Consider the following 27,615-nt stretch of genomic DNA (forward strand, 5'->3'; position numbering starts at 1 on the left):
CTTACCTCCTATGTGTAAGAAAACTACCACTGACATGTCCTGAACCATCACATCCTGGGGTCGGACATGACATACCTTCCGTCTTCACTGACTTCCAAGAAAACTGGGAGCCATTCAAATACCCATCCTTTTGCCTTTTAGTAGCTAGAGGGCATCCTGATGCACTACGGTGAGATGCATATTTCCCGGTTATATGACCCTGACCGTCACAACCAGGAACTGGACATCTGGATAGCAGATAGATGAAATAAACTTTATTGTCTTGCCATCATATACCTGGCAGCCTCTACAACAAAGTCAAAACAAATCTCACATAAAAAAAGAACAACCATGCTTTATGGCTTAAAAGAAAAAGCAAACAACAACAACAAAAACCCCCACCAAGAACACCAACAAGAAATGCAACACAAACATAAAAGATGCTAATGGAATTGGGAACATTCCACTAACAAGCTCTGTGTAAATGTAATGTAATGTCGACACAGTGGGATATGGTAACCGCCAATCTAGCAAACCTTTGTTACTGACCAGGTCTGCACATAACACCAAGACATGTTTGTTTAAGAAACCATGAATTAACCATAAATTGTTTCACAGATTACCGAAGGAACTTTGGCTTATTTCCCCAAAGTTTAGTCTGATTTCCAGCTCCTTTTCCCTTGTGTGTTTGTAACACAGTGAATGTTGTGGAGTGGGGTGGCCAAACAAACCACTATTAAGGAAGGGCGCTAGTTTCACACAGAGTGCCAAGCCATAAATGAAATAAACCAAGGTTTGCCAGTCAAGAACAAACCAAGGCTTCTTAATGTGGTTAGTTGGCAGTAAATAGGCCATAGTTAAGTTGCTGGCATAGAATGCTAAGCCATAATTTAATAAACCATCATTTACTAAAGCAGGGCTTCGTGTTATGTGCAAAACCAGATTTGTGCCTCCCTGGGTGATAAATAGTGAACGTGCTTGTTAGTAAGAAGATCCTGGATTTTTCATGCAGACTTTGCCAACTGCTTTTATAAAATGGAAAGTCTTAAATTTAGTACCCAGGAGTTGTGATTAGAACTGAATGTTGTGTGTAGGTTTGGCTCTGCTTTTGTTATTATGGAACAGACACAAAACAAAACAAAACAAAACCCCTTATGTTTCTTATTGTATTTTAAATTGCCCCTTAAAATGACAGCTTTTAAAAAAATCATGTCCGGTGCAGGGTGTGGCCAATGATCCTAGAGAGCCATACAATATTATAGAAAACCTCAAAGAGCTGGGGAGGCAAATGGTATGCTGTACATACAAAGAAAGCGGCTGTGTTGCACAGCTGTCCTGCTGTTGGCTATAGGAAGAGAAAGCATCTGTATGCTCTCCTCAAACTTCTCCCATGGCTAGGCACAGAAAATCTGAGAGTGCCCGAGACTCTTGATTATAGATGGGCAACAGACTCATGTGTGCATATTCTTGATCAAAAGCACAATGCATCCACCAGCTTCTAGTTCATTTGTTCATTGTCTTCAGTAGAAGTATTTGGTCAGATGTTGAACAAATACTATGAAAGCTGCATTTAATTCAAATCTTTCCAGGCACATATGTGTGTGTGTGTGTGTTTGTATGTATGTATATGTGTGTGAATATATATGAGTAGATATATATGTATATATATATTTGTGTGTGTGTGTGAATCCATGCATATATGAAGTCGTACAGATTTAAAAACAACTAACTTGCATGTAGAAGTGTCTTATTGTCATTCAAATATGTATCCAAGAAGAAAACAGGCAGAAGAGATAGCTGAGCATGTTCATAAGAAGTTGACTAGATTCATGCTTACCTAATTGGCTCTTGATCTTCCTTGTCTTCTTTGCTTTGTACTATCCTGATCCCACTTTTCTTTGCTCGTGGACAACCAGAAAGACTGAATGAAAGAAATCATTTCAAGACTGAACACCTTAATTCTAAAAATAATTCTCTTATGTGTCCTAGAGAATTAAACTTTCTGCAAAAGTTACTTGCAGACGACATCCTTTCTGCATTGACTTTAGCAGTTCTATTCACACCACAAGAGGGAGCCCATGAATCATGATTTCCTCTCACTGCAAAATGAAATTGCTTTCCAGGACCCTTATGGACCAAGACCCTTGGAAGACAAGGACAACTGTGCATTAAATCTCTTGCTAATAGTGTCTCCAGCTATGACACTGATGGGCTTCAGAAGAATGTGAGTCGAGAAAGTCAGAAAGCTATGTGTAATTTATGGCCGAGGAGGAAGGGAAAGGTAAAACAGAGAGGCAAGTGGTGAATGAATCATTTAAAGAAGACACAAAAACCTTTTCAATTCCCTTTCCCCACGATATATTATTTATTAACACATGGGGATGCCTTTCTGTTTTCTATAGTGTAACTGGAGGTTGTGATGCATTCCTTCTTTCTTATGAAGAATTCGAAACTTTAGGGCTGGTACTTGATGCAAATTGTATTGATCACAATATCAAAACTAGAATGTGGCTTCTCATTTTTAAGTATAGAGTGGTTTGCAATATGAATGAATTTTTAAGAGTGGTTTGCAATATGAATGAGGCCCAGGCACTTTGAGGCCTGCCATTATAACACATCTTTCTTATAAAAAAAGAGTTTGAATTCATGATATCAATTACTATACACACGGAACTGTTGCTTTCATGGCAATCTAATTTTTTTTTTGGGGGGGGGGGTAGAATTAATTATCAGGGTAGCTCCCTTTTCAACCATTATGTGTTGCTCGTGCCTGAGTCTGAGTACAACTTGTATATGTGGTCTGGGTCTTGCAGAATTGACATTCCCTGATTACACGGAGTCCAAATCATGCATGTTGTCAGCACACAGGCCCTGTGCAAACAGGCACAGCTAACGCAAGGAGTGTGGGGAAGGAAACAGCAGGTTCAACCTCAGCTCCCCTCCACATATTCATTGAAAAATAATGTGACAAAGTCCAGCGAAAAGCCAGAAGTTAGAAAGGGTTAGGAACCGGACATTATATGAAGCGTATGCAGACCTGGTGCCAGAGGTGAGCTAGACCATGCACTGGTCAAGGACCCAGTTGGCTCAGAAGGTTTCCCATTGGTCTTCCCTTGTTCATCACTCTTCTTGCTGGGCCCCCAGAGCAGTTTCAGTGCTGCAGTTGTCGTTGTCACCCACCATGTTTAATTAATCCAAATGAACCAGCCCTATGCCTATAAATTCTTACAGATCTACAGTATTTTATAGGTATAGGGAACCACAGAACTTTATGATGTTTAACATCTAGAATCCCAATGGGACCAGGACTATAGACAAGCCCTGTTCTGGTTGTGGTGGGTGAGTGGCGTTCTTTGGTGACACGGAACCCGTGAAGTCTGCCGCCAGCCCCATTTATAGGGCTGCTGCAGAAAGGAGCGTTTGCATCAAAGCTTCCCCCCACCCCTTTATGTAGGAATACAATATCATCACATTTGCAAACTTTCTTGCTGCCGCCACCAATGAATGAGGTGAACTGGGAATGAAGAAACTTAGAACATAATGCTGTCATGACATATCATAAGTATATATCTACATATTACACAACGAAGAGAATTTGACACAGGGATAGAGGTTTTAGCCATAGGCCCATGGTGCATGTCATGTGTAGTCCTGACTTTAGTTTATGAGAGGCTTTTTAGTAACTGGGACTTGGAAACTGAATCTCCTTGGTAACCTGATTCTAAAGGTGGGTTTTTGAACAAAATAAATCAGGATTCCTGGAGGCCCAAGTCACCTCCCACCTGATCATGTTTGCTTCTTGTAACTTCTCCTAAGCTGCATGCACACAATACACTTAAAGCACCCACCCAGCCCCGCAAGAATGCTGAAAGCTGTAGTTTGTCGCTCACAGAACTACAATTCCCAGCACCTTTAACAAACCACAGTTTACAAGATTTGGGGTTTGCGTGCTTTCAGTGTACGGTGTGCAAACAGCCCTGGTCACTGATACATTATTTTAGAATGAGATTAGCAACAAGGGCTGCGTACACACTGTAAATTTAAAGCACATGGCTTCTCCTAAAAAAAATCTTCTGAACTGTAGTTTGTTAAGAGTGCCTTTCTACCTGTGAACGTAATCCTTTCTACCTTCCTATGGATACTGGCATGTGCTTAACTTACCAGTAACCAGATACAATCAATGTAAGCACATTTTAAGGTTATTTACATGATATGGATTGGAGCTGTTTGTGTATGGATCAGCTGATGTGGATGTGAATAAATATGGACTAGCTGAAATATCAAGTAATAAGAAAACAATTTCCATAAAGTCCTGGACATTTTAGCATATATGGTAGACTGTGTCAAGAACTGCATTAAACCAAAACCTGTAATGCTACTGCAAGAAGTGATCTGTCTGCTTCAAATGTTATGTCTAAAATGAAACTTCCTAAGAAGTCATGGCTTGGATCTTGAGAAGTCAAATGAAAGGATCCTCCTGTTGGCAAGAAGCAAAGGTGGGAGATGGTGATTTTCATTGAAGCCCCCTGAAAATCTTGCCCAGAGTTTTGGAGAACACTCTGGAATAATGTGGGAGTGATGCAGGGGGCTGCAGGTGAAAGGAGGAACTGATGTAATCCTCTTGCTCCATCTCAGTTGTGAACAGTTACTGTTCTGAATCCTACAATGCTAGAGACTCTAATTGTTTGTCAGTTTGTTTTAGGAGGGTGGCTATCACCATCATCATTTTTTTAAGCCTTGAAAACTGGTAATAATGGAACCGTAATCATGTGCCCCTTTTACAAATTTGTGATGGTGCTTTTTTAGTGACATTTAGGTGTGCTTTTTTTGTGAGCTGTCTCAAAGATCCAGTTGAAAATGCAGGCTGAGATATAATTTTTTCAAAAGACAAACAAAAACCAGGAAGTTCACAAAGATGTATCTGAAGTAATAAGTAGGGAGATAGGCACCTGTAGCAATATTTCTTTTGTGTGAGGCCGAACAGTCACATGCTTGAAACAATCATTCCAATTGCTTTGGGACTTTTGAACCCTATTATACTGGCACCTTAATTTGTCTGTGCATTTGATGTGGCTGAATTTTGCTGCAGTGTTTGTTTTGAGTCTGTAAATGAATTGTAACTTTTTATTTAATGTTGCCATTACCAGTTTTCAATATAATGAGTTATTTGTAGCTGAGTATCGATTTGTTTTGAGACTTACTCATTTTTACAATGGTCTTAGTTGTTGGCTGGATCTGTTGTGAATACACACTGAGTGAAGTAACTGAAGATACTTGACAAGCACAGCTCCCCAACGCCCTTTGCTGGTGGGCCTTGTGATTCAAGACCAAGACCAAGTCGACCCATGAAATGGAAATCACTGTGATAAAGAGCTCAACATTTTACATACCTTCGATGTGAAGCATAATTTCCGGTAATATGCCCAGAGCCATCACAACCAGGTGTGGGACACCTGAAAGAAACAAGAGAGTCATTTGAATAACTTGTTTGGGAGGCATAAAAGCCTACATCATCAGAAACCTTGGCATTTGCCCAGTTGTGCTTGCAGTGGAAATTCCATAAAGCCTCTTTCACTGAACATTTGCCGGAGATAAAAAAAAAAAAAAAACCCTTCCAAAGGCCTAGTCAAGTATGATTTTTCCAGTGGCCAACCAGATGGGAAGCCCACAAGCACGAAATGAGTGCAATAGCATTCTCCTGCTTTTGTGTTAAAAATGCTATTAATCACAAGCATAAATGTGTTTCTTTTTAGGTCAACCAGTGCCAGTTCCAGGTTTGGGGTGGGAGGTGGTGTCTTTTCGACAATATTCTTTCTGTGAGCTTGCCTCCTTGTCTTTGCCATTGTTGCTTTCATCCATTCACTTGCTTTTCCATGGGCAAATCTGCACCACCTCCCTGAAGGGAGAGGACAAGCGTGTGTGTAGAGATTTATTACCCCACCTCATTCCTCTGTAAGGGGATGAGGAAAGGCAACAGTAAGGCATATTAGCAGCAGAGACTCCAGGGTTTAGAGTTGAACTCCCTACTGGTTTGAGTTTCTTGGAAGATGCCTGATCATACCAGACCCTGCAATCCCCTCCCCAGCCATCAGCTTCTGGATATCTTCAGTATCAACAACAAATGACCCAAGTCTCTGAATTTGCAAACCCACAACTGGAAAAGGACAAGAACTGCACCGATGTTAGCGTAACAACGGCAACATTACATGCTAGTCGTAATATTTCGCAGGTAATTAATGTACATCGTCACAGCCAGGCAATGAATGATGTTGATTTAGCTAGGAAGATTTCTTCAACAGAGGAAAAGTCCTTCTAGCAAGGCAGAAGAAAGCTAGGCAGGACAAAACAACAATAAAAAGTATACTGCCCTCTTGTGGGCAAAAGCCAAGATTCATTATTATTATTATTTTTACTTGCCGAAATACTTAAGAACTTTACACCGGATTGTCAGACTTACATAATTTATAGAAAGCTCAACTGCTAGTATCTTTAGGAATTCACCATTTTACAGCCTAGAAAGTTTTACCACCAAAAAGCAAACGTACAAACAAAGAAAACCCCAAACAAATCCTAAACAGAAACAAGTTTGAGATCATTCGAATCCTGGCAACTATCTAGTTTAATAACTTTTCTCTGGATTTCTAAGTCTACTCTGTTTTTCTGCTCTTCTTAGTAATCACAAATATTAAAGCTTGAAGGCAGCAAGTTCATATAGCTGAGGTTTGGTTTTTTATTTTTTCCAGCCTACTGTGGCCCATCCGTTCTTCCTTCCTCTTCTCTCTCCCTCCCTCCCTCCCTCTCTTTCTCTCTCTCTTTACATATCCCACCCGTGTCAGGATACAAAAATAAAGTGGGCAAAGTACCCCTTTGCAAAGCCGCATGCAGCATTTGCTGAGCAATGGAGGCGGGAGAAGGAGTTCACCGCACCCACAAAGTGGCATGACATTATTAGCTCAAGCCGTGTCAGTTGGGGCTTGTGTCAAAAGAAGTTAGGCTCTGCGACCGCTTCTCACTTTCCCTGCCATGTCCTGTCGTAGTGTATAATGCCACTGCGCCATGTAACACGCCATCACAGGACAAAGCCACCCAGTGGGACAGTGATCTCCCTCACTTTTGGCAGGAGAAGTCCTGTAGGCCCGACTACAGCACGGTTGTCATGGCGATGCCACGGGTGTGACTGCTCTTTGCTTCTCCCCCCTCCTCCTGCAACACATTTTTATTATTTTTTTTAACTCTCATCTAGCGCACATTTTCAGAATCAATGCATGATTTAATTATGGCTTTCTAGCTTTTTAAGGCTGTGGTTTACCCTCCAGTCAAGAGACTCTTTCTGTCTTTCTTTCTTTTTACATTAAACACACTTTGCGGAACTGGAAAATGCTTCAGTTAAATCTCAGAGAAGTCTCGTATTTTTTTTCAAATTCCAGGGCTGCCGTGCAATTCCATTTTGCAGTGTTCCTATGTTCTGCAGCACTGGATGTAAACTTCTATGTAATTCAGAATTATCTCAGGGGTTGTTGTTGTTTTTTGTGTGTGTGTGACGTTTTAAAGATCCAAGCTTTCCCTCCACCAGACTAACCAGCAGCATTTCTGCCGAGTGGAACTTCCTTTGCTAACAAGCTGACAAATCTGAGGCTGACCTAGAGGGCAACTTTTCATTAAGCAGCAAATCGCTCCCTTCTATAGTATTAAAAAGGAGGTAGGGGGAGAAAGAGATCACATTCATTATCTCAGTTCACGACTCATTTATTAACTTGGTATTAGATTAACTAGATTACATTTCCCCCACAAATTTTATTTTCAGGAGAAAGAATGATAAGATGAGTGATATGTACCCCCATTCATACAGGCACTGCTTCCAACAGCATTCTCCCGGGCTACTGACAGAATGAATTATGTTCTCCTCACCTCACTTTGGGCTGAGTTAAGAGATTGTGACAGTGGGAAAAGAGAGAATAAACCTATGAACTGAGGAAGTGGTCAACAGACAAGTCCTTTCAGAAGCACTTTATGGTAACATATTGAGGATCCAAGTCTGTAAGAATGATCTTGAAAGCACTGCTTGCTACAAAGGCATTTTAAATTGAAAGCCTTTCTAGGTTTTTGGTTTTTTTTAAATTACTCAGAACTATGGAAAACTACTTATAATAATGAACAAATTAAAATGTGCCTGCGTTCACATGAAAACAATTTCTTGCTATTGTTTGCTGCACTGATGAATTGGTGAAGAAATATTAACAAAAAACAAAAAACAAGTTAGTGCAAAAAAGGCAATAGGATGAAACTTTTACAGTGGTGCCTCGCAAGACGAAAATAATCCGTTCCGCGAGTCTCTTCGTCTAGCGGTTTTTTCGTCTTGTGAAGCATCCCTATTTGCGGCTTAGCGGATTAGCGCTATTAGCGGCTTAGCGGCTATTAGCGGCTTAGCGGCTTAGTGGGTAAGCGGCTATTAGCGGCTTAGAAAAAGGGGGGGAGGGAAAAAACTTGCAAGACTCATAGGGAAATTCGTCTTTTTTCGTCTTGCGAGGCATTCGTCTTGCGGGGCACCACTGTAATAGTATATACCTATATTTTATGCAAATATCCCAGGATTGGCACACTGAAAAGAATACTGGGACCAATTTTTTTGATGTGCACCATCAGTAAACACAGGTAAAATGCTCAGGCACTGGATGGTTAATCAATTTGTGGTAGAACAATTAGAACTGAAATGGGTTACCCACCCATCAGTGCCTTGACATTTAGACCCAGATGCTGTTGTTGGCATCTGTTTCGAGAGACAATGGAGTGCACCTTCAAGGGCAGAGTCAAAGTGAAGAAAAGACTGGCCCCAAATAACCATCAAACCCAGAAAACAGGCAAACCCTGCAAACATAACCAGGGTGGGAAGCAACTGTTCTCCAAGAGGGCATTTTCAGGTAAGAGAAGATGGAGCTTGAAGGGACTCGCTCTGTAAAAAGCCAGTTATAGCCAAAACACATAGCAACTTCTCCTTTGACACACAATCTGCCATTCTTCTTCAAATACTCAAAGGTGGTGTATGATTGACCTAAGACTCAATTTTTGCAGTTTGGAAGCCTAATAGCTCAGATAGTGGGATGAAAAAACGTTGCAAGTGCAGATTCACATCATTGTTAGAATAAGCCTCTGGCATTGATAATTGAATTGTCTCAATCCTTTTACTTTGCCTGGATTGCAGCTGTGGGGTTTTAGTTTTGTTTTGTTGTGAACTTCTCCTGCAATAGCTCCACCAGAAGCTGAAGTCACCACTAGCCATGCAGCATTCACTGCAGAGCTGGATTGAATTATGTCATACCCAAACTGTGATTTAGGCCTGTGGTGGTGGAACCTAGACATGACTTATGCAAAGACAAACAAACTGCAATTCATGTCTCCCCAAAATACAAGTATCATTGGAGCTCAAATAAACAGGCTCTCCATAACTGATATGCAATGGCTGAAGATGGAGGGATCTCTGATGAGAGCTCCTGTGGTTCAAATGCAAAGGCTGAGTGCTCGAAAAGGAAGCTGTGGAAGCTACCCAGCTGGATGAGGAAGAAGCATCAGCAGGAGGGTAAGGAGGAAGAGGCTATGTTGATATATTATCAACATTTCGATTCACTAGTATTTTAGAGACAGACGTAATATGAAAACAGAACTCACAGCACAATTAAAGTGGCAGTGCAATGAATTCTCAATACCTTATCTATGTTTCTAGCCTCAGACATACTAGAAGAGAAAACATAACAAGTGCTACTCAAGCGAACAACACATCCGCCCTGGGCCAGCACAAGACATTTTGGCACCTGAGGTGAACCATAAAATGGCATCCCCCTCCTTGCCAGGGAAGAAGGGGTAAGTGAAGATCTACATCAGGAACAAGGGGGCAATAAAGATCTACATCAGGATCAGGTGCCCCTGTAGATCCTGCCACTTGAGGAAATTGCCTCACCTTGCCTCATTCGTGGTTTGGCCCTACATCTTCCTCTCATTCCAATTACAATGTGGGTGATATGGCCATCAAGCTTATAAAAGGCAAAAGGACCTTCTTAAATAAGTGGAAATTCAGTGTGCCAGCCAATAAGTCATAGGATGATGTGTACCAAATGCGTACCATGTAACCATACCTTGGCGTAGTGCTTTAGAACCATTGGAAAATCAAGGCAAATACGAAATGCATTGGAGTGGAGATTTTGAGGGGAAAGTCACAAAATGAGCTGGGATTTAGTAGAGGAAGATCACTGCTCTTGATCCCACTGAAGACCTTGCACAATTTAGGCAAGAGTACTTTAATCCTGTTAAGGATTAAACACCTTTCGGTAAGGTCACATCACGTCTTCTGAACGAAGTGACCAAGACATTTGAAACAGCAGCTTTGACTTGATTCTGATCCTACATGTAGGAGACCAGGGAGGGAAGACTACAAATTATTCTGTAAGGAAAAAGGAAATAAGAAATATCGTCCTATCACATGGTACTTGAGTGCCTCACATATAAGGATGGGGCTTTTGAAGCTGATCTAGAAGGTATTAGGAAGCCAAGGCACAGCCTTAAGGAGATGTGAAATGATCATATCATCAAAAAGTGGGGAGGATTTTGTTGCAGGGATTCTGGACTGACTCAGAAGAAGGATAATGCCACAGAAAAAGCAACTGTAATAGCAAGGCAAGAAGATTACCAGGATATGGGCAAGGATTTTAGCAACAGGTAGAGAAAGCATGAATAGATTGTTACTGAGGGAAAGGAATGAAGAACTTTTCAATAGCCTGTGCTCAGAGGGGAGAATGAAAGACTGAACTGATGGTTCACAGAGACAAGAGATAATCATTGATTTTATCTGATATATAGATGGCGTATTAAGACTGTCAAATTCTCTAAGCAGAAAAAAGATAGGTAGTTCATTACCATAAAGTTGTGTCAGCACATAATTTTTCTATAGATGTAAAGTTTAAGGGGAAAATAAGATGCTGAATCATAAACACTGAAAAGGTAAATAAAATATTTCTATTGCAATTTCTACAAACAGTACTTTTCAAAGCTTTGCTTGGGTTGAAGACATTTTACATCATTCAAATAAGATTGCATGCTTAGGGGTGTAGAAATAGGCTGCTGAATCAGCCATGCAGAGCAGAAGGAAAGCCAAAGGTTAAAACGGGAATCAATAATGAGATGAGGAAATGAAAATGATTTGTGCAGCAGAAGGAAAGGGAAGGAACACCACTATGGAGTCAGGGAAAGCCCATATTCTGGTATGGCAGAATCCCAGTTCTTTACCTGTATGTAACAATATGGATTGTTAGTTGCTAGGCAATGTCCTCAAAAAAGCAACAGTGGAAGACAAACTTTCTAAATAAATAAATATATTGCATTTATCAGTCACCTCACAACCATTGTTCTCTGGACTGACTTGGGAGAAATTCATCTCCTAGTCCCCCACTGTGAAAAAGTTAAGATGGCAAATTCTGAACCAGTGGTTTCAAGATTTGATTTGTATGCTAGTTGTAGATTTGGTTGTCCACTAGTTATCTTGCTTAAGGCAATCATAAAGTGTAAAGAGTTTTGACAGTTTTGATGTGAGAAAGCAGGTAGTAAGTGGTAAACAGCTTTTCCCCCGAGTCTACTGGAGCCAGCCAGCCAGCCATGCTACTTCTGTGGGTGAATTACGGGGAAAGTTAAAGCCTCATGTGCTCTTGATGCCATAATGAGTTTGGATTTGATATCCCGCTTTATCACTACCCTAAGGAGTCTCAAAGTGGCTAACATTCTCCTTTCCCTTCCTCCCCCACAACAAACTGTGAGGTGAGCGGGGCTGAGAGACTTCAGAGAAGTGTGACTGGCCCAAGGTCACCCAGCAGCTGCATATGGAGGAGCGGGGACACGAACCTGGTTCACCAGATTACGAGACTACCGCTCTTAACCACTACACCACACTGGCTCTCAGCTAACAGGAACATAAGGGGGGGAGGAGGGGCAGCCAGTAAAAATAGAGGGGAGGGGTGAGAGACTTGTGGGATGTGGAAGAGAAAAAGAGGGGCAATATTGACCTGTGATGATAGAGAAGAGAGACTAGGGAACCTTGTGGAATTAAGACAAAGGGAGCACTTGCAGAACCATGCTTCTCAGTCCCTGACCGACCCCATAGAATTAAAAGACAACTGAGACCGGTTTGGATCTTGACAGCACCCCTTTTAAGGCATAGAAAATGAACAGATCTTATAAAATAATAAATAAACAAACCTCATGTTTAGAAGCATTATGCTACCGAATAGGGGTTCTTAAGGAGCAGCAATAGAAAAAAGCTATTGTTTTCAAGCCCTGTTGTGGTCTTCCTGGGAGGTGACTGACTAAGCTCTGTAGGAAGAAGGATGTTTAACCAAATCAACCATTGGTTTCCTCCAGTAGGGCTACTTTTATGTTCTTACGGGATTTCTTAATGTTTGAATGTGGTGGGACAATGGGAATGCATTTGTTTGCACTTCTGCTCAGCTTTGTATGCAAATGCCAACTTGGGGGGGGGGGGCACAGCTTATTGCTGAGGGACTCTTAGGGCCCTTCCTGACTGTTTCTATTTGCGAGAGGGATTTTGTCACATACTGGCAAAACCAGGTTATGCAATTACAGTTGGCTGGGGGCGTATTGTGCAACAAACCAGCTTCCATTCGAAAGAGGCCCACTGCGATAAGAAAAGTAATGGGGAAACAGTGTAAAGTGTGGGATAACACTTGCTTTGAAGCAACATCACCTACTACTGGCATGCAAGTAGATAAATAGGTACCACTCTGGCGGGAAGGTAAACAGCGTTTCCGTGTGCTGCTCTGGTTTGCCAGAAGGGGCTTAGTCATGCTGGCCACATGACCCAGAAGCTGGCTCCCTCGGCCAATAAAGCGAGATGAGCGCCGCAACCCCAGAGTCGGTCACGACTGGACCTAATGGTCAGGGATCCCTTTACCTTTACTACTGGCATGAGACCCCTAGAGGGTTAGCCAAGGATGAATGTGGCCTCAATTTAAAAACTGGTTAGCCAAACACTGATTAAAAGGAATGTGCCAGAAAACTTACAAACATACAGAATTGCAGGAAGGGAAAGCTCCTCAACAGACATAGAATTATAGGTACTGCTATAGCTTGCTCATTCATATCTCACACAAGAGGACTTATCTTGAAAAGTCTTCTGAGAGAACTAGCTAAGACTCACTGCTAGGCTTCAACCTCTTTTAGTGGAGACTGTCAGGGGGCAATGTAACTGGGTTACCTCTGAGCAACTGGTGTGGTAGTTTTGGTCAGGGCTTACAGAGAATGTTCCTCTATTTCTTCTTTGTTGCCCCCCAGAATCAGCTGCTCAGAATTCCCGTTACAATCTCTTCTGGGCACAGAGGTGTTAGCTTTCGGGGGCGAAGACGCTGCATGCGCAGAGTTCAAGAGGAGCTGGGGTGGAGCCAAACATGGCGACAGCGCGGCTTCAATGGCTGGTGGCTCCTGTCACTGCCACTAAGTGGAGGCTGCTTTAGCCCGCATTCTCCTCAGTGGCAGGAGGAGGAGGAGCCAGGAATTGAAGCTGTGTCATGCTTGGCTCCGCACTCAGCCTCCTCCACCTCCTGATTTTTTGGGACATTGGAGAGGGGCTTGGAACGCTCTCAAAAAATATTAGGGGAGACCAAAAGTGCTTGGCCCCCAAGAGTTGGCCCCTCTCTCTGGGTAAGATTCCAGAATACCCTGTTGAGCAGATCATGAGTTATCTGTTTGGAAATATGTTTGAACATAATACTGTGAGGGCTGCAAATTTGATTGTGTAAAGGCCTAGAAAATTAGGAAGGCTACATGCCAAAACTGGGCCTTTTAGTGGCTTGCCAAGACCCTTTTTAAGTGTTAACTTGGGAAATGTTCCCTGTTATCTTCTGTTTTACACCAGTAATGTACATAATATTGTTTTGTTATGGCCTGGATGGGGGTTTTTTGGTGTGTGTTTTTACAAATAAATTGATTATTGATAGGGTCTACTAATATTCCTAAGCACAAGTAACTTGGAAGAAAACAGCAATGAGTCTTATGGAAATATATTCTACTAAAATTAGTAAAACTGATGGTAAACAAAATGGAATAAATCTATAGCACAGAGAGTACTTGAAAAGATTCATTTGCATTATGCACATATGTGCAAGATGGCCACAATTAGGCATTTGCAGTGTAATCCTGGACATGTTTACTCCTAAGTAAGTCCAACTACAGTATATTCATTCAGATTCAGGTAGGCAGCCGTGCTGGTCTGACACAATCGAAACACATTTAAAAAATTGTTCAGTAGCACCTTAGAGACCAACTAAGTTTCTTCTGGGTATAAGCTTTCATGGACAATTTTTTAATTTTTTAAATTTATATTCATTCAGGTTTACCCTCAGGTAAGATGCTTTGGAATGAACCCTAAGCTTGATACTTGAGACAAGCAGATCAGCAAATATATTTACAACAAAAAGAGATATTAACTTGACTAGATCATACAATTCATGTTATTTATTAAATAATTTAGAAATGAGTTTTCTATGATTAAAATTATTACCAACATACTAAACAAAACATGACGTTTTGTAAGAAACTGTAAGAAAATTATGAAAAATTATAAGATTAACAGGTTACATATATTAATAAAATGTCATAAATTGAATTGATTTAGGTTCCCATTGTGAATCCCATTGATACCATTACTTCTGAGTTATTAGGTCTACATATTTATGTTTTATTGTTTAATGAATGGGGCACTAATTAGATTCATCTTCAGATGCATAAGTACAGTGGGATTCCTGATTGAACATCATTTTCCATGGGTATGTTCTACTTGGATATCTATTGGGATCCGTGTCTTAACTTAGAATACCTATTTGTGTGTATACTAAAGAAACATTGCACTGGTACATTAGGGTATGAGCTGTACTGACCTGTAGCTGATTCTATGATGATAGGAGCATGGGTATTCGGATACTGGCAAATGGCTTAGACTCTATGCTTTGTGAGGGTATAGTGATCTTGGACAGGTTTTGTAATATCTGACTGTGACACTATAGTCTCAGTCTGGAATATTTATAATGCTGAGAGATTGAGAGGGTGACTTTTCATTCTGCTTAAGCTACAAAATCTGGAATGAGATCCTAGTGAGATGCTTTGAATAAGCCCCAAATGAAGCAGGGCTTTGTTTACAGCAATTTCTATTTAAAGCCAAGTTTAATCACAACATGACAATCCAACCTTATCCATTTTATGCAAGCCCCACTAAATTAAATTAAATTTACTCTGAAGAAAGTGTACATAAGATTGTAGTCAAAGTAAATAAAGGTGTCCATTTGAAGGCACCATGTAAAAACTGAATAAGTTTGCAAAGTTTTAAAGGAAAATAGCAAGTTAATTAATGCTGCAACCCTATGTATATTCTTGGAGTACGTCCTACTGAGGTTACTTTTGTGTAAACATGTGTAGAACTGCTCTTGTAGCTCTTGCCGGCTTTCAATGTGATCACCTTTCGAGATGAAATCTTAATTATGAAGTTCTTGGAAACGACAGCCACTTCAAACGAAATCTTAATTATGAAGTTCTTGGAAACGACAGCCACTTCAGCATGGTGTATGGGACAATAGTTAATTTTGATATAATTATATGAGTTCAGTATCTCCTATATGTTGGTATCTGGTCTATAGTTTCTTTGTGCAATGAAGTTACATAGGAGTATGCAACTCTAATCGTCCCTGTATACCGCCTATGCAGAGACAAGGGCAAATGGTACCCCAACATAATGCAGCTGGGCCAGAAGCCTAGTCTACTAGGGTACTGTGTGGGCACCACTGTCATGTGTGAACCAGCCATAGTACTGGGATGCTATACTGGGATCTGGGCAGGTGGTGATTGCTTTTAGATATTTCTGCTTATAATCCCATGGTAATCCCATGGCCTAAATAATAGATCAGTTATACTTCTGAATTGCAAAAGTTGTTACAAAACCCCTTGCAATGTTTTAAAAAATTATTTAATTTTCAGGCATTGAAATTTTCAAACAATTGCCAAACAACCAAAACAAAAATAGAGTATTCCATAAATCCCCCAAAGACTTCCCTTCTCCCCTTTGTGGGTCCTTATGTTAATATTTTTTCCTCCTGCATCTTCTCTATTAATCATTCCAAGCCTACTAATAATTTTAATTGCTCGCAATTTTTGGGACATCTTAATATCACAGTAATAAAAACCCTATTTATGGGGTTGGGTGGGTTGGTAAAGCTCATTGCAGAACTTGGGTGGGGATCAACAGTGTTCGTAACATTGGTATACACACAGATTGGTAGAGGGGGCATTTGCTTATTCTGGCCACACGACAGAACCTTTATGTTCAACCTGAAGCTTATGCAGGTTCTGTTCAGAGTTACAGATGAATACAGGAAGGTCAGTAGGGAAAGGCCAGTGGGTTCAATCACATTCCATCTGTCCATGCATTCATACCCATAGATATGGCATAAAACAGGGACTAAACTAATTACAGTACAGTTATATTTTGTAGAGTGGAAACAAATGCTGAATTGTCGAGTTGCCATGGGGGTGGGGGGTGGGGAACATACTGCATACTTTAACCTGCAAACTGCAGTGGTACAGTGTTACTGCACTAGTTCTGTGCCTTGTCCCAAATGTTGATATAATCCACACTCCAATTATTCATAGAATAATTTTTTTGCTTGTTGAACAACACACCCATAAAATTGTCTGCAATTGGGTTCTAGAACAGAAGGAGTTCCGCTGGACTATTTAGTAGGCTGACAATGGCAGAGCCATCAAGGTGGAGCCACTAACAGAAGGCATCATATGCCAGGGAGTGGGGATAAATGAAGTATTAACCACCACTTTCACTGGACTAATATTCATTATTAATTCAGGGCCATCAGACTCCATGTATTTGAAAAACTGAAAAACAGTGTTTAAAAACTTCTCTCTCACCTGATATACTGAGAAATTCCAAAATTCAGCCTGGCAAATTCTTGCAGGCTGGTGACATCACCAGTCTGGATCAATGCACAAGCAAGATGCAGCATGAGAGGGTTTTTTTTTTTTTTTTTTTTTTTTTGAGAAACTTTTGGATCATTTATCATCTTCCCAAGAGTCTTCTCCCAAATCAGAATTAATGGCTTCTGGAATCTGCCACCAGAATGCATTTCCCTAACTTAGTGATTTTGTGAAACTCAGCTCAGTAGGACTTGTGCACAAAGTAATTCCTTTCTGTAACGATCAACCACATAGTTTTAGTTTTTCTTCATCCCCCTTCTTGGCTGCTGACTTTTACACGCATTTGAAATAACCTCCACACAGCACTAAATCTGTGGGCCACCAGATTTCTGTAGCCCTACATGGGTGCCCTGGTGGCAGGACTGCAGCTGCCAACTGAGATCCACAGAGCAACCTGACAGATATGAACAAGGCATTTCCCATTAGTCTCTTTTTCTTATATAACTCCCAGCACCAACTGCAGGAAGGGCTGATGACAGCTAAATCAATATATGTAGATTTCTTTTGTTGCTGAAGAATAAAATGATAGGTATCAAAGTACTTTCTGGCACTTTGGATTTGATTAACTGAACAGTCTCACTGCAGGAAAAAAGGCAATGATAGTATTTAGCTAGTTATCAAGTTAAACCAATAGTACATACAGTACTAGCTAAATCACAGGTGGATAAATGTATAATACCCTTTGAATAGAAATTAATCAAGTGCCCTGCCTTTTATCTAACCTGTGCAATCGGGAAAGGAAGCAGGGCATTAGGCTAGATGTACTCTAGCTTGGCTACATGCGTGTGAAGCATGCAACAAAGACTTCAATGGACTTTAAAGGTGTGTTCTGCCACATCTGCACAAGTTGAAAAATAAAAACTACACTTAGCAAGGAGAGTAGTTCTCCACCAAATGAAAGGTGAGCCATATTTTATTCATATTCAATCAAACTGTTCTTTATGTAATAGCCTATCATATTTTGCCCTCTCAAACCTCTAACTCTAATAAAATCCATTCACCCAGCCAGTGGCGTAGCGTGGGGGGTGCAGGGGGGTCCGGCTGCACCGGGCGCAACATCTGGGGGTTAGGGTTAGGGGGCGCAAATCCACGGGTTAGGGGGCGCAAATCCACGGGTTAGGGGGCGCAGATTACTTGCCTTGCCCCGGGTGCTGACAACCCACGCTACGCCACTGCACCCAGCAATACATTTCTGTGAAAAATCTGCCTGGCCTGTTGGATTTATTCTGCCTCATTATGTGCTACCATGCACCCTATATTAAACATTATCAAATGTTTTGTAGCATATGAACTATAAAATCCACGAAGCAGCTTGGCTATGGAGTTCATATATATTATATGCATCAATATTCTCTCTGTCTTTCTCTCTCTCTCACACACACTATATATAGGAATGGTTGCTTCTGAGTACCAGATGTTGTTATGTATATGCAGTTATGTCACAGTTGCACTGCATCATGGGCTCTGTAATCTGCAATTCTATAGATAAGTTTTTATTCAGAAGCTGCAAGCCTATATAGCCTATAATGCAATTCAACTGCAAAACCATTTTTAAAGTTATAAAGTGTTAAAGTGACCTTTAAAGTGACCTTGAAAGCCCTAAACACCCTCAGCCCAGTATACCTGAATGAGTGGCTCCACCCCCATCGTTCAGCCCGGACACTGAGGTCCAGCTCCGAGGGCCTTCTGACGGTTCCCTCCCTGCGAGAAGTGAGGTTACAGGGAACCAGGCAGAGAGCTTTCTCGGTAGTGGTGCCTGCCCTGTGGAACACCCTCCCATCAGATGTCAAGGAAATAAAACAACTATCTGACTTTTAGAAGACATCTGAAGGTAGCCCTGGTTAGGGAAGTTTTAATGTTTAATGTTTTATTCTGTTTTTAATCTGTTGGGAGCCACCCAGAGTGGTGGGGAAACCCAGCCGGACGGGAGGGGTATAAATAAATTATTATTATTATTATTATTATTATTATTATTATTATTAGCCAAGGCCTTTTTAATGTTTAATATAGGAAGCATGGCAGGATGTTAGGGACTAGTCATAATCTGACAGAAACTAAATAGATACCAGTAAATCCCTCACACGATCAGCAGATGGTAATTCCGAACCTACTTAGATGGTTGTTTTCAGAGGCTGATGTTTGGGGAATATCATTTGGCCCCGTGGGGCCTTCAATGCAGGGTTTCTCAAGGTTCAATTCCCTCCTCCCATGCTATTCAGCATCTACCTGAAACCACTGAGTGGGGTCATCTGGAATTTTAGAGTATGTTGTCAGCAATGACACATAGTTCTACTTCTCCTTTACATCTGTAGGTTGGGAAGCGGATGTGATGGACTGCATAAACTGAAGCTCAGTCCAGAGAAGACTGAGGTGCTGTTAGTGGACAGTTCCCTAGACTGAATGGATAGGAGGAGGCCTGCTCTTGATGGAATTACATGCCCTCTGAAGGAACGGGTGTGCAGCTTGGGGTACTTCTGGATCTACTGCTGTCATTTGAGGCTAAGCTGGCCTCGGTGACGTGGAAGGCCTCCATCAGCTTCAGTTGGTGGCCTAGTTGTATCCTTACCTGGACAGGGATAGTCTAACTACTGTTGTCTATGCTCTGGTAACCTCCAGGTTAGATTACTGCAATGCATAATATGCAGGGCTTCCTCTGAAGTTCAGAAACTTCAGCTGGGGCAGAATTCAGCTGCCAGGTTGCTCACCTTGGAAAGATGGTTTGAGCAAATGACACCAATCCTGGCCCGACTACACTAGCTGCCAATAGTTTCCAAGCCCAGTCAAAGTGCTGGCTTTGACCTATAACGCCTTAAACAGGTCAGGACTGCAATACCTCCAGGACTGCCTCTCCCAATATGAACTGACCCAGACCCTGCACTCATCATCTGAGGTCCTTCTTCATGTGTCCTCTCCATGAGAGGCCCAGAGGGTGGCAACATGAGAATAGGCCTTTCTGCAGTGACTTCCCCTTTGTGGAATGTTCCCCCCCAGGAAGCCCTGGTGTCTTTATATATCTTTATCTATCTTCCTCTGTAACCAGGCCTTCGGCCTTCTGTGGCATTTTAGAAATAGGGTGGGATGTTTCTGATGTATTTCTATTGGTTTTAATGTATCTACTGTATATGAGTTTTATTGTCTATTTGTTTGACTGCAATCCGGAGAAAACACAAATGACTGTTTGCACAGACTGAGAGCTAAAGAGCGGTTTCCTCCTGGTGGAAAGCTGTGGGACAAGAGGAACTGTGGATTAGCCTTCTGTGAACTATTAACAAGCTTGAGCTGAACTTTTATTGGCATAGATGCATTTCATCCACTCAACCTGTGGAAGGGAAGGGCCCTTACTTGGTGAAATGAAAAAGACGAGTACTTATTCTAGTTTTCAGGGCTGCATTTGGTGCTTCTGTCTTCCTGACAGAACATTAGGGAAGGAAAGGGAAGCACAGAGACTTTCCTTAGCAGGGGTTCCTGTATGTATGTATGTATGTATGTCTGGCAGGAAGCTGGAAGAGAAGGATGCAGTGGGAAAGTGGCAAGGGGGGAAATGCTACTGCCTACTGCTTCACTTCTCTAAGCTTGATGCCTTTCACTTGTCTCATGGGCACCCAAGTTCCCAAGGAACAAGCCTGCCACAAAGTTTCTAGTTTTTGTCTTCTGATATCTTTGGTCCTGCAGCTGTCTCCCAGTTCCACTGGCAAAGTGGCACAGATGCTCCTGTTTTGGAATGCAAGGACATTCAATGCCAGACTTTGGAATATTTCCAGCTTTTTTACTGAAGTCCATGCACTGGTCATCATGCCTGCAAGGGTGTTTTGTTGTTGTTGTTACTTCCTTTTATGCATGTGGCCCTGATAATTCTTCCACATCAACATCTTCAGAATAGTGTAGAAAGTGATAATACTCTGGCAATAATCTGATTGGCCAGGAAATACACCTTGGAATACCCAGAGTTTCTCTTGTTGTTGCTGCAGAATGAAGAATGGGACCTTTTGAATGATCCCCTGGTGCTTAATGCTGACTTCAGGGCTTTCCCTTCCTTCTTGTCACCCTCCCTGGGGGGCTTTTCTATGACTACTTGCTTTGTAGGATGGATTCCAGAAGAGAGGACGAGGGAGGCAGGTGGGGCGAACCAGGGCTTGCTCCAGCTGGGCTAGAAATGAGAGGAATGGGAAGATTTGTTCCTCCCTGGTAGTTTTAATTAGGGCCCCTCAAGATGACCTATTAATTGAGCATTCTTCCCAAATAGCTTGCACAATGCTTACATGGTGGTTAAACTGTGTCTTGTCTTTGTTGAGCATTCACGCTGATTTGTTTACAGGGTGATTATATGAAAATGAGCATTGTCCTGCATTCATCTCGTTTGCTTACAGAGTGTTCATGTGTCTTCCTGTATAAACCACTGAACCTCTCAGGCTTGCTGATCAGAAGGTTGGTGGTTTGATCAGAAGGTCGGCGGTTCGAAAGCAGACCAATGCAAGTAGATAAATAGGTACTGCTGTGGCAGGAAGGTAAACGGCATTTCCGTGCACTCTGGCTTCCGTCATGGTGTTCCATTGTGCAAGAAGTGATTTAGTCATGCTGGCCACATGACCAGGAAAGCTGTCTGTGGACAAACACCAGCTCCCTCAGCCTGAAGCAAGATGAGCACTGCGCTCCATACTTGCCTTTGCCTGGATTTAACCATCCAGGGATCCTTTACCTTTATTTGTTCATCCCACACTTCTCAATGCATTACCTTGTCACTTCTCAAGCTGCAAAAAGGCTTTTTTTAAAAAAGTAGATTTGGTGTGTCAGGGTGACAGAGCATATCAATCCATTTTAAATGCACAAATTTAACATACTGGTATGTGACTGAATCCTGACATTCCAGAGGTGCTCTAAGTTATGGTGCTGATATTTTGCTGAAAACTGCAGAGAAGCTGGCAGAACTGTCTGTTAGTTGATCAGTCTCATCATTTTCAATACAGATCTGATTGCTGATCAGATGTGGCAATGAGATCTTTATAATTTCAGTATGGAAGCTTACTGCAAGGAGAACTGTAGACATCCAGGAGGCAATATCCATCTGGTAATGACAGAGGAATCAAAGAAGGAGTTTGAGATTGTCTCTTCCTAACAAATCTTCAGAATGAAGGAGTAGGTGGTTAAAGGTAAAGGTAAAGGGACCCCTGACCATTAGGTCCAGTCGTGACCAACTCTGGGGTTGCGGCGCTCATCTCGCTTTATTGGCCGAGGGAGCCGGCGTACAGATTCCGGGTCATGTGGCCAGCATGACTAAGCCACTTTGGGCGAACCAGAGCAGCGCACGGAAACGCCGTTTACCTTCCCGCTAGAGCAGTATCTATTTATCTATTTGCACTTTGACATGCTTTCGAACTGCTAGGTTGGCAAGAGAGTAGGTGCTTACCTTCAGATAATAAACCAGACAGGCCAAAAAGTGCATCTTGGAATACCAGAGCTTCTCTTGTTTTTACTACAAATGGAAAAATAAGATTTTCTTATCTTTTTCATTATGCTCCTTTCTGAAAGTGACAGCATTCCCCACTGGAGCAGGAATCTAAAAGTGACAAAGACTCTCCTCCTGCAAGAGAGGGGAGTGGTTGTGGGCGGGACCCGGTCTCCGCCTCAAGCAGGGGGCATTAGCCCCCTGCCTCCCACTCACCTGGCTGGTGCCCACGCCCACGGGCAGGCACCCAACCAGGTGCCTTCGAGGGGGCGTGTACAGCAGCCTAAATCGCTGCGGCGCCAGCTTCCCGGCCTCACTCTTTGTCGTCCCATCGCGAGTCACCCACCCTCCCCTCCCCTAGAGCTCAGGGTCTCAGTTTTTCTTTTGGCCTTGCTATGGACCTTAGGTTGGTCGCCCTGGTTGTCCGGGGGGCCTGGTAGGAATTTTTCCATTTGGTATTAGGCTTTTTGGTTTTTTCGCCTACCTCGTAGCAATCGTCACAACTTTCGTGGTATTGGTGGGTAGGTTAGGCATTGGAATAATGTGTTGTGGTGTGTTGAAGGACTAGGTGTGGCCATCGCCTGTGCCTTCAATTTTTGGGTATTCCGTTAAAGGAATCCGGCGGTCGTGTATTCTGTCCGATGCCTGTGTGGCGGGAGGCCATGGCACAACCCTCGGTGACATCAGGGGAGAGCTTATAGTTGGATTAGCATCAACAGGCTCCACCTACTGGTGAATAAACCCCCGTTTTAGACTCACCCCTCTCTGAGGTGGTGGAGTCAGCTGACAATACCTTTTCACTTGCTGTAATCAATAAAGTTGTGGGCTTTTCTTGCCCATTAACCTTATATCACGTGTCCTTGTGTTTTCATTCCACTACGCGGGGATCGGGTCCTCGAACCACAAGTTGAAGATGCCAAAATATAGGTTCAAAGAGCTCCACACTCTCACCAGGGAAGCACCAGTTCTGCTACAACACTCATATGTGGTAACTGGGCTGAGACAAGAAAGCCACCTCTCTCCCTGATGAGGTTAGAGGACTGAGTCTATCTGATGGACATCTTAAACATCTCATTTGCAAGTGCTTAAAAGCCTGGACTCCCTCCAATGTTGCCAGTCCTTTATGAGCACATTAAAAAATCAACTACATATTGGATCTTTGTTTTGCAAAAGTGATGGCATCCTTAGCTCTAATGTCCTTTTGGTACTTCTCCATGGAATTAATATACTTTCCCAGAGTTTTGATAAAAACCATTTGTGTGAAATGGTTTAAAAGCTATTTTATTACACAGTACATACTGACTGTTCAGAAGACTCATGGGCTAAACACTGTTGTTTATGACGTGAATAAAGTCACAGGGAAAGCAAAAACAGATGATACTGATGTATCCTTGATTTGCTCTTTGTTTTAAGAAAAATGTCTCTCAAGTGGGACCATCTGTTTGATAGCAGTTGTGATGGTGCTAGGAATTCTTTCTGTTGCCAAAAAGTTCTGATTAAACTTCAGAGGGACACCTGAACTTATTTATACCAATTCAAGTGTGTTCTCATTTATAAATACTATTATGAAGAGTTGAATACAACTCTGATTTTATCCATGACATCTTCCAAAGCCAGATGCTCTTTAGGTCTTCAGTACTCACATAAAATTCCTTCTTGGAAAGCTCTCTCTGGCTGCTTCTGTACTAGCAAATTTCTTTGACATTGTTCATTTATCTTGTTTTTATAGGCCAGCGGTATCCAATACAGTGATGAGAGGGGGTCTTGTCGTCTGGGCCACCCGGGACCTCCATACACACTGCTCAGGCTTGCCCCCTTGAGAAGTACTTTGCTGCTGCTAACGCAGCAAAAACAATGTGGGAGGCAGCAATTATGAGTTACTGCAGCCACAGCAGGCGCTGTGATTCTCCATTGTTTTGACTTCACCCCCAGAGGCACATTCCATTGTCTCTCGAGACAGAGGGATGCCAACAAAATGCTTAAACTACATCCAAGCAATAAAGAACCTGGGGGTCAGCCTTGACCCTTCTTGATCCTGTTGCCATGTGTCTCCTTCTGATCTGTGTCCTTTGGTGTACTCTAATTCCTTCCAAATGTCAGACTTATTAGATTATGAACTCCACTGAAGGATCTGTCTCCAACCCCACTCAACTTTTTGGAATCTGGCTCCAGATGCCCGCAGCTGAGATATGAAGTGTTATTATAATCTAGCACTCTGCTATCCTAATTTCAAATCTTTCACTGAAAACAGGACACTAAGGAACTTAAAACATAAACGAACATGAAGGTTTGCATTTCCTACTTCCACCAAGTAAATTTATTTGTCCTACAGGGAAATAAAACCGACCTGAACATCTCATGTATTGAAAGAGTCCCCATTTTCATCTGCTCAACAACTGTTTACTACAAGCTCAATATTTACTCAAATGTTCTGCACCAGAAGGCCAATAGTTCAATTTCAAAAACATTGTTTTAATGTTATTGTAATTCTAAGGTCTTCCTCTTTAAAACACAGCATCCCAGACGCTCTCCTACATGATGGATGAATAGCATGGCATCCATAAGGGCTATGAATCTCTGCCTAGCCTGTGCCTGCCGTGACATCACAGCAATCAGAAACCTGTGACAGGACAACATCCACAGCCTATGGATCATAGTCTGTGTTAGTGTTCGATACCCACATGCCGTAAGAAGCTCAGTAATGTATCAGTAGCTTTGTTCAGTGTCCTCTTATATTCCGAAACTTCTGTTTGCAACTGCTAAGAAAACAATTTAAATAGAAAAAGAGAGCCATTAATTATATCTTACTTGAGTTCCTGTGAGCTTGTGGCCAGCATACTTCGAATACTTTTGTCAGCCAACGGGCAGCCAGACAGACTGTAAAACAGGTCAGGATAGCCATGTAAGTCAACCTTTTAAACTAAAACCTTCCAAACAAACACAACGTTAAGAAAAATTAAATTAATAAAAAAAAATATTGTAATGCAGAGAAGCGATGGGGCGGGCAAGTGCTGCAATACTGAATTTTGTAACACAAGTTAACCCTCTGAATATATTTAGGTATAAAGCTTTATTGCTGGTGTTATCAGATTTCCCCCTAATAAGTTTGTAGGTATAACAACCAAAAAAAGCATTAGTGATCCATGGGTTAACTATCTGAAAAAGTTTTAGGAAATTTAAAAATGTTTTAGTAGTAGTTTTAAAAGAAAAAAGACGTTTATACAACACACAAATCAGCATGCTCTTAAGATCAACATTTATTACTCAAAGGGTTAACACATAGTTCAACATTTTTACTTTGACAGCATTGTTGAGGTAAGCTGAAAACAATAAATTGAAAAGACAGAATCCACCATGAAAAAAATGAAGTCACACCTTCTATGTGAGGCGTAATTACCAGTCACATGACCACTCCCATCACACCCTGGTGTTGGACATCTGCCACCAAACAAAAACAAAAAACAGCCAAAATAGTAAGTATGTTTAAAAAATACTTTTAAAAAGTTTCATTGTTTCCAGTTTAGCTGCAATGTCTGCAAGGGGGGTTTAAGCATCCTACCGAAAAAGCTGCAAAATGAACAGAATTCAATGAAAATGGCGTCTCAGTACGATATAGCATCATTAGGGACAAGCAGATACCATGTTAGCTTCATCACTTAAACTTAACTGACAGTCTGAAACATTTATATGCTGCAAATGCTGCATGCTCATACTGCAAGGCATATATGTATTTGTTTATTCAAGTCAGACAACGAAAGAGAGAGAGAGGTTATAAAAGGAGTAAAAAATAATTTCACCTCACATTATGCTTACGTTATTAAATCCTTTTTATTCTCTTTGCACTGAGGATACTTGGGCTTAGGGCTTGGGATCGTGACTTCGCCAGGGTACCTTCGTTCTTCTAGCGCCTCTTGGAAAGGATCTAAGTCTTCTGGCTGCAGGCAAGGATAAAGATTAATCAGATTAAATAGCAGGCCATAATGGATAGAGGTATGCCAATGAAATGGTATCTCCTGGGCACAAGGCCTCTTCACTTTCAAGAGTCATCCCATTCACTTCAGTAGAGTAAATACTTCCACATATGAATTGGATGCCCTGCGCCTTCAGCAAATCACTACTTTGGAAGGATTGCAGACTACATCCTCTGTGATGAAGTGAGAGGAACAATCTGCATGAGCATGCGATTCTAAGTGCATACCGTATTTCACTGCATAATGGTTGCATGTTTTAATGCTGATTTTTCCTTTTTAAAAAAAGGGCTGTGTGACTATTATGCGTAGGAAAACCCGAGGCACAACCATTATGCAAGGAAAAACCTGAGGCGCAACCATTACGTGAGGAAACAATTCTTTATTAATGAACGTACTTATATTTCTGTTGCTTATTATTTGCTACTAACTGTTTTTGGTGCATCACTCATTGCAGTTTCTCTCGCCCACCCACTCCCCTCAAGCCTTTGGCTGGTACAGAGAATGTGTGCTGAGTGCCCCTGTGACTATTATGCGGTGAATCCTTTGGGATCGATTTTAGGGACTGAAAGAGGGGTGTGGGACTATTATGTGGTGGCGACCATTATGAGGTATTTAGGGCTGCTTCATAGGCTACCACAGCACTGTGGTTGCTGCTCAAAGTTCATTCCATCTGTTGGGAGCTTCACATTGCTGCTATCACTTGTGCAAGGATAGGTCCTATTGCATAGAAGTCTCTTCATCCTCAGCTGCACACAAAGAAGAGGTGTGCATGTATTTCATTTACATGCTGCAGTCCCAATCCATGTGATGAGATTCTTACATAAAGTAGCTACAAGGAACGGTTGCCATATGGAAGTCATTTTCACCTGCAACCAAAAATTGCCACCTTTTACTTTCAAATTTGGTGGTGGTATTTAGAATGCATGAGAGGGAATTTATTGCCGATTTAGAATTCACCTTCGTTTATTCAAATGCCTTGTGTGGGAAACTCCAAAATGTCAAAATCACATTTTATATAGATGTTTGCTAATATGGAGTAGCATGGAAAAATAGCCAAGAATTAGGAACTCTGAATGTAGGTATAAGAACTTCTACCATGCTGGGGTGGAAATTGCAATATGCTTGTTCTGTGAAGTTGCTCTTTTGGGTATCAGTATCAACCACCCTCATTTTATGAATAGTTATGTACAA

The 27,615-nt window shown here is 41.7% G+C and overlaps 1 protein-coding gene and 1 long non-coding RNA gene across 16 annotated transcripts in view; one reads left to right on the forward strand and one right to left on the reverse strand.

Moving 5' to 3' along the window:
* MYT1L (myelin transcription factor 1 like) overlaps window positions 1-27,615 on the reverse strand; it is a 294,939-nt gene that overhangs the window by 14,520 nt on the left and 252,804 nt on the right. For 10 of the 15 annotated variants that reach the window (XM_081856834.1, XM_081856826.1, XM_081856828.1 and 7 more), the window contains 6 exons: window positions 26,267-26,388; window positions 25,829-25,891; window positions 25,262-25,330; window positions 5,370-5,432; window positions 1,817-1,900; window positions 6-227 (listed from right to left, as the gene is read on the reverse strand). In XM_081856834.1, the coding sequence (XP_081712960.1) occupies window positions 6-227; window positions 1,817-1,900; window positions 5,370-5,432; window positions 25,262-25,330; window positions 25,829-25,891; window positions 26,267-26,388 (623 nt within the window). The remainder of the gene's footprint in view (window positions 1-5; window positions 228-1,816; window positions 1,901-5,369; window positions 5,433-25,261; window positions 25,331-25,828; window positions 25,892-26,266; window positions 26,389-27,615) is intronic. The other 5 variants (XM_081856824.1, XM_081856823.1, XM_081856832.1 and 2 more) reach the window with 1 other exon arrangement.
* Window positions 13,529-26,429, forward strand: LOC309339411. Its single transcript, XR_014155317.1, has 3 exons — window positions 13,529-13,674; window positions 25,759-25,926; window positions 26,301-26,429. It is a non-coding gene; the product is annotated as an uncharacterized lncRNA (long non-coding RNA).

The sequence above is a fragment of the Podarcis erhardii genome (assembly GCF_964252035.2).
Source record: "Podarcis erhardii genome assembly, chromosome: 3".
In the NCBI taxonomy this organism is placed as follows: domain Eukaryota; kingdom Metazoa; phylum Chordata; class Lepidosauria; order Squamata; family Lacertidae; genus Podarcis; species Podarcis erhardii.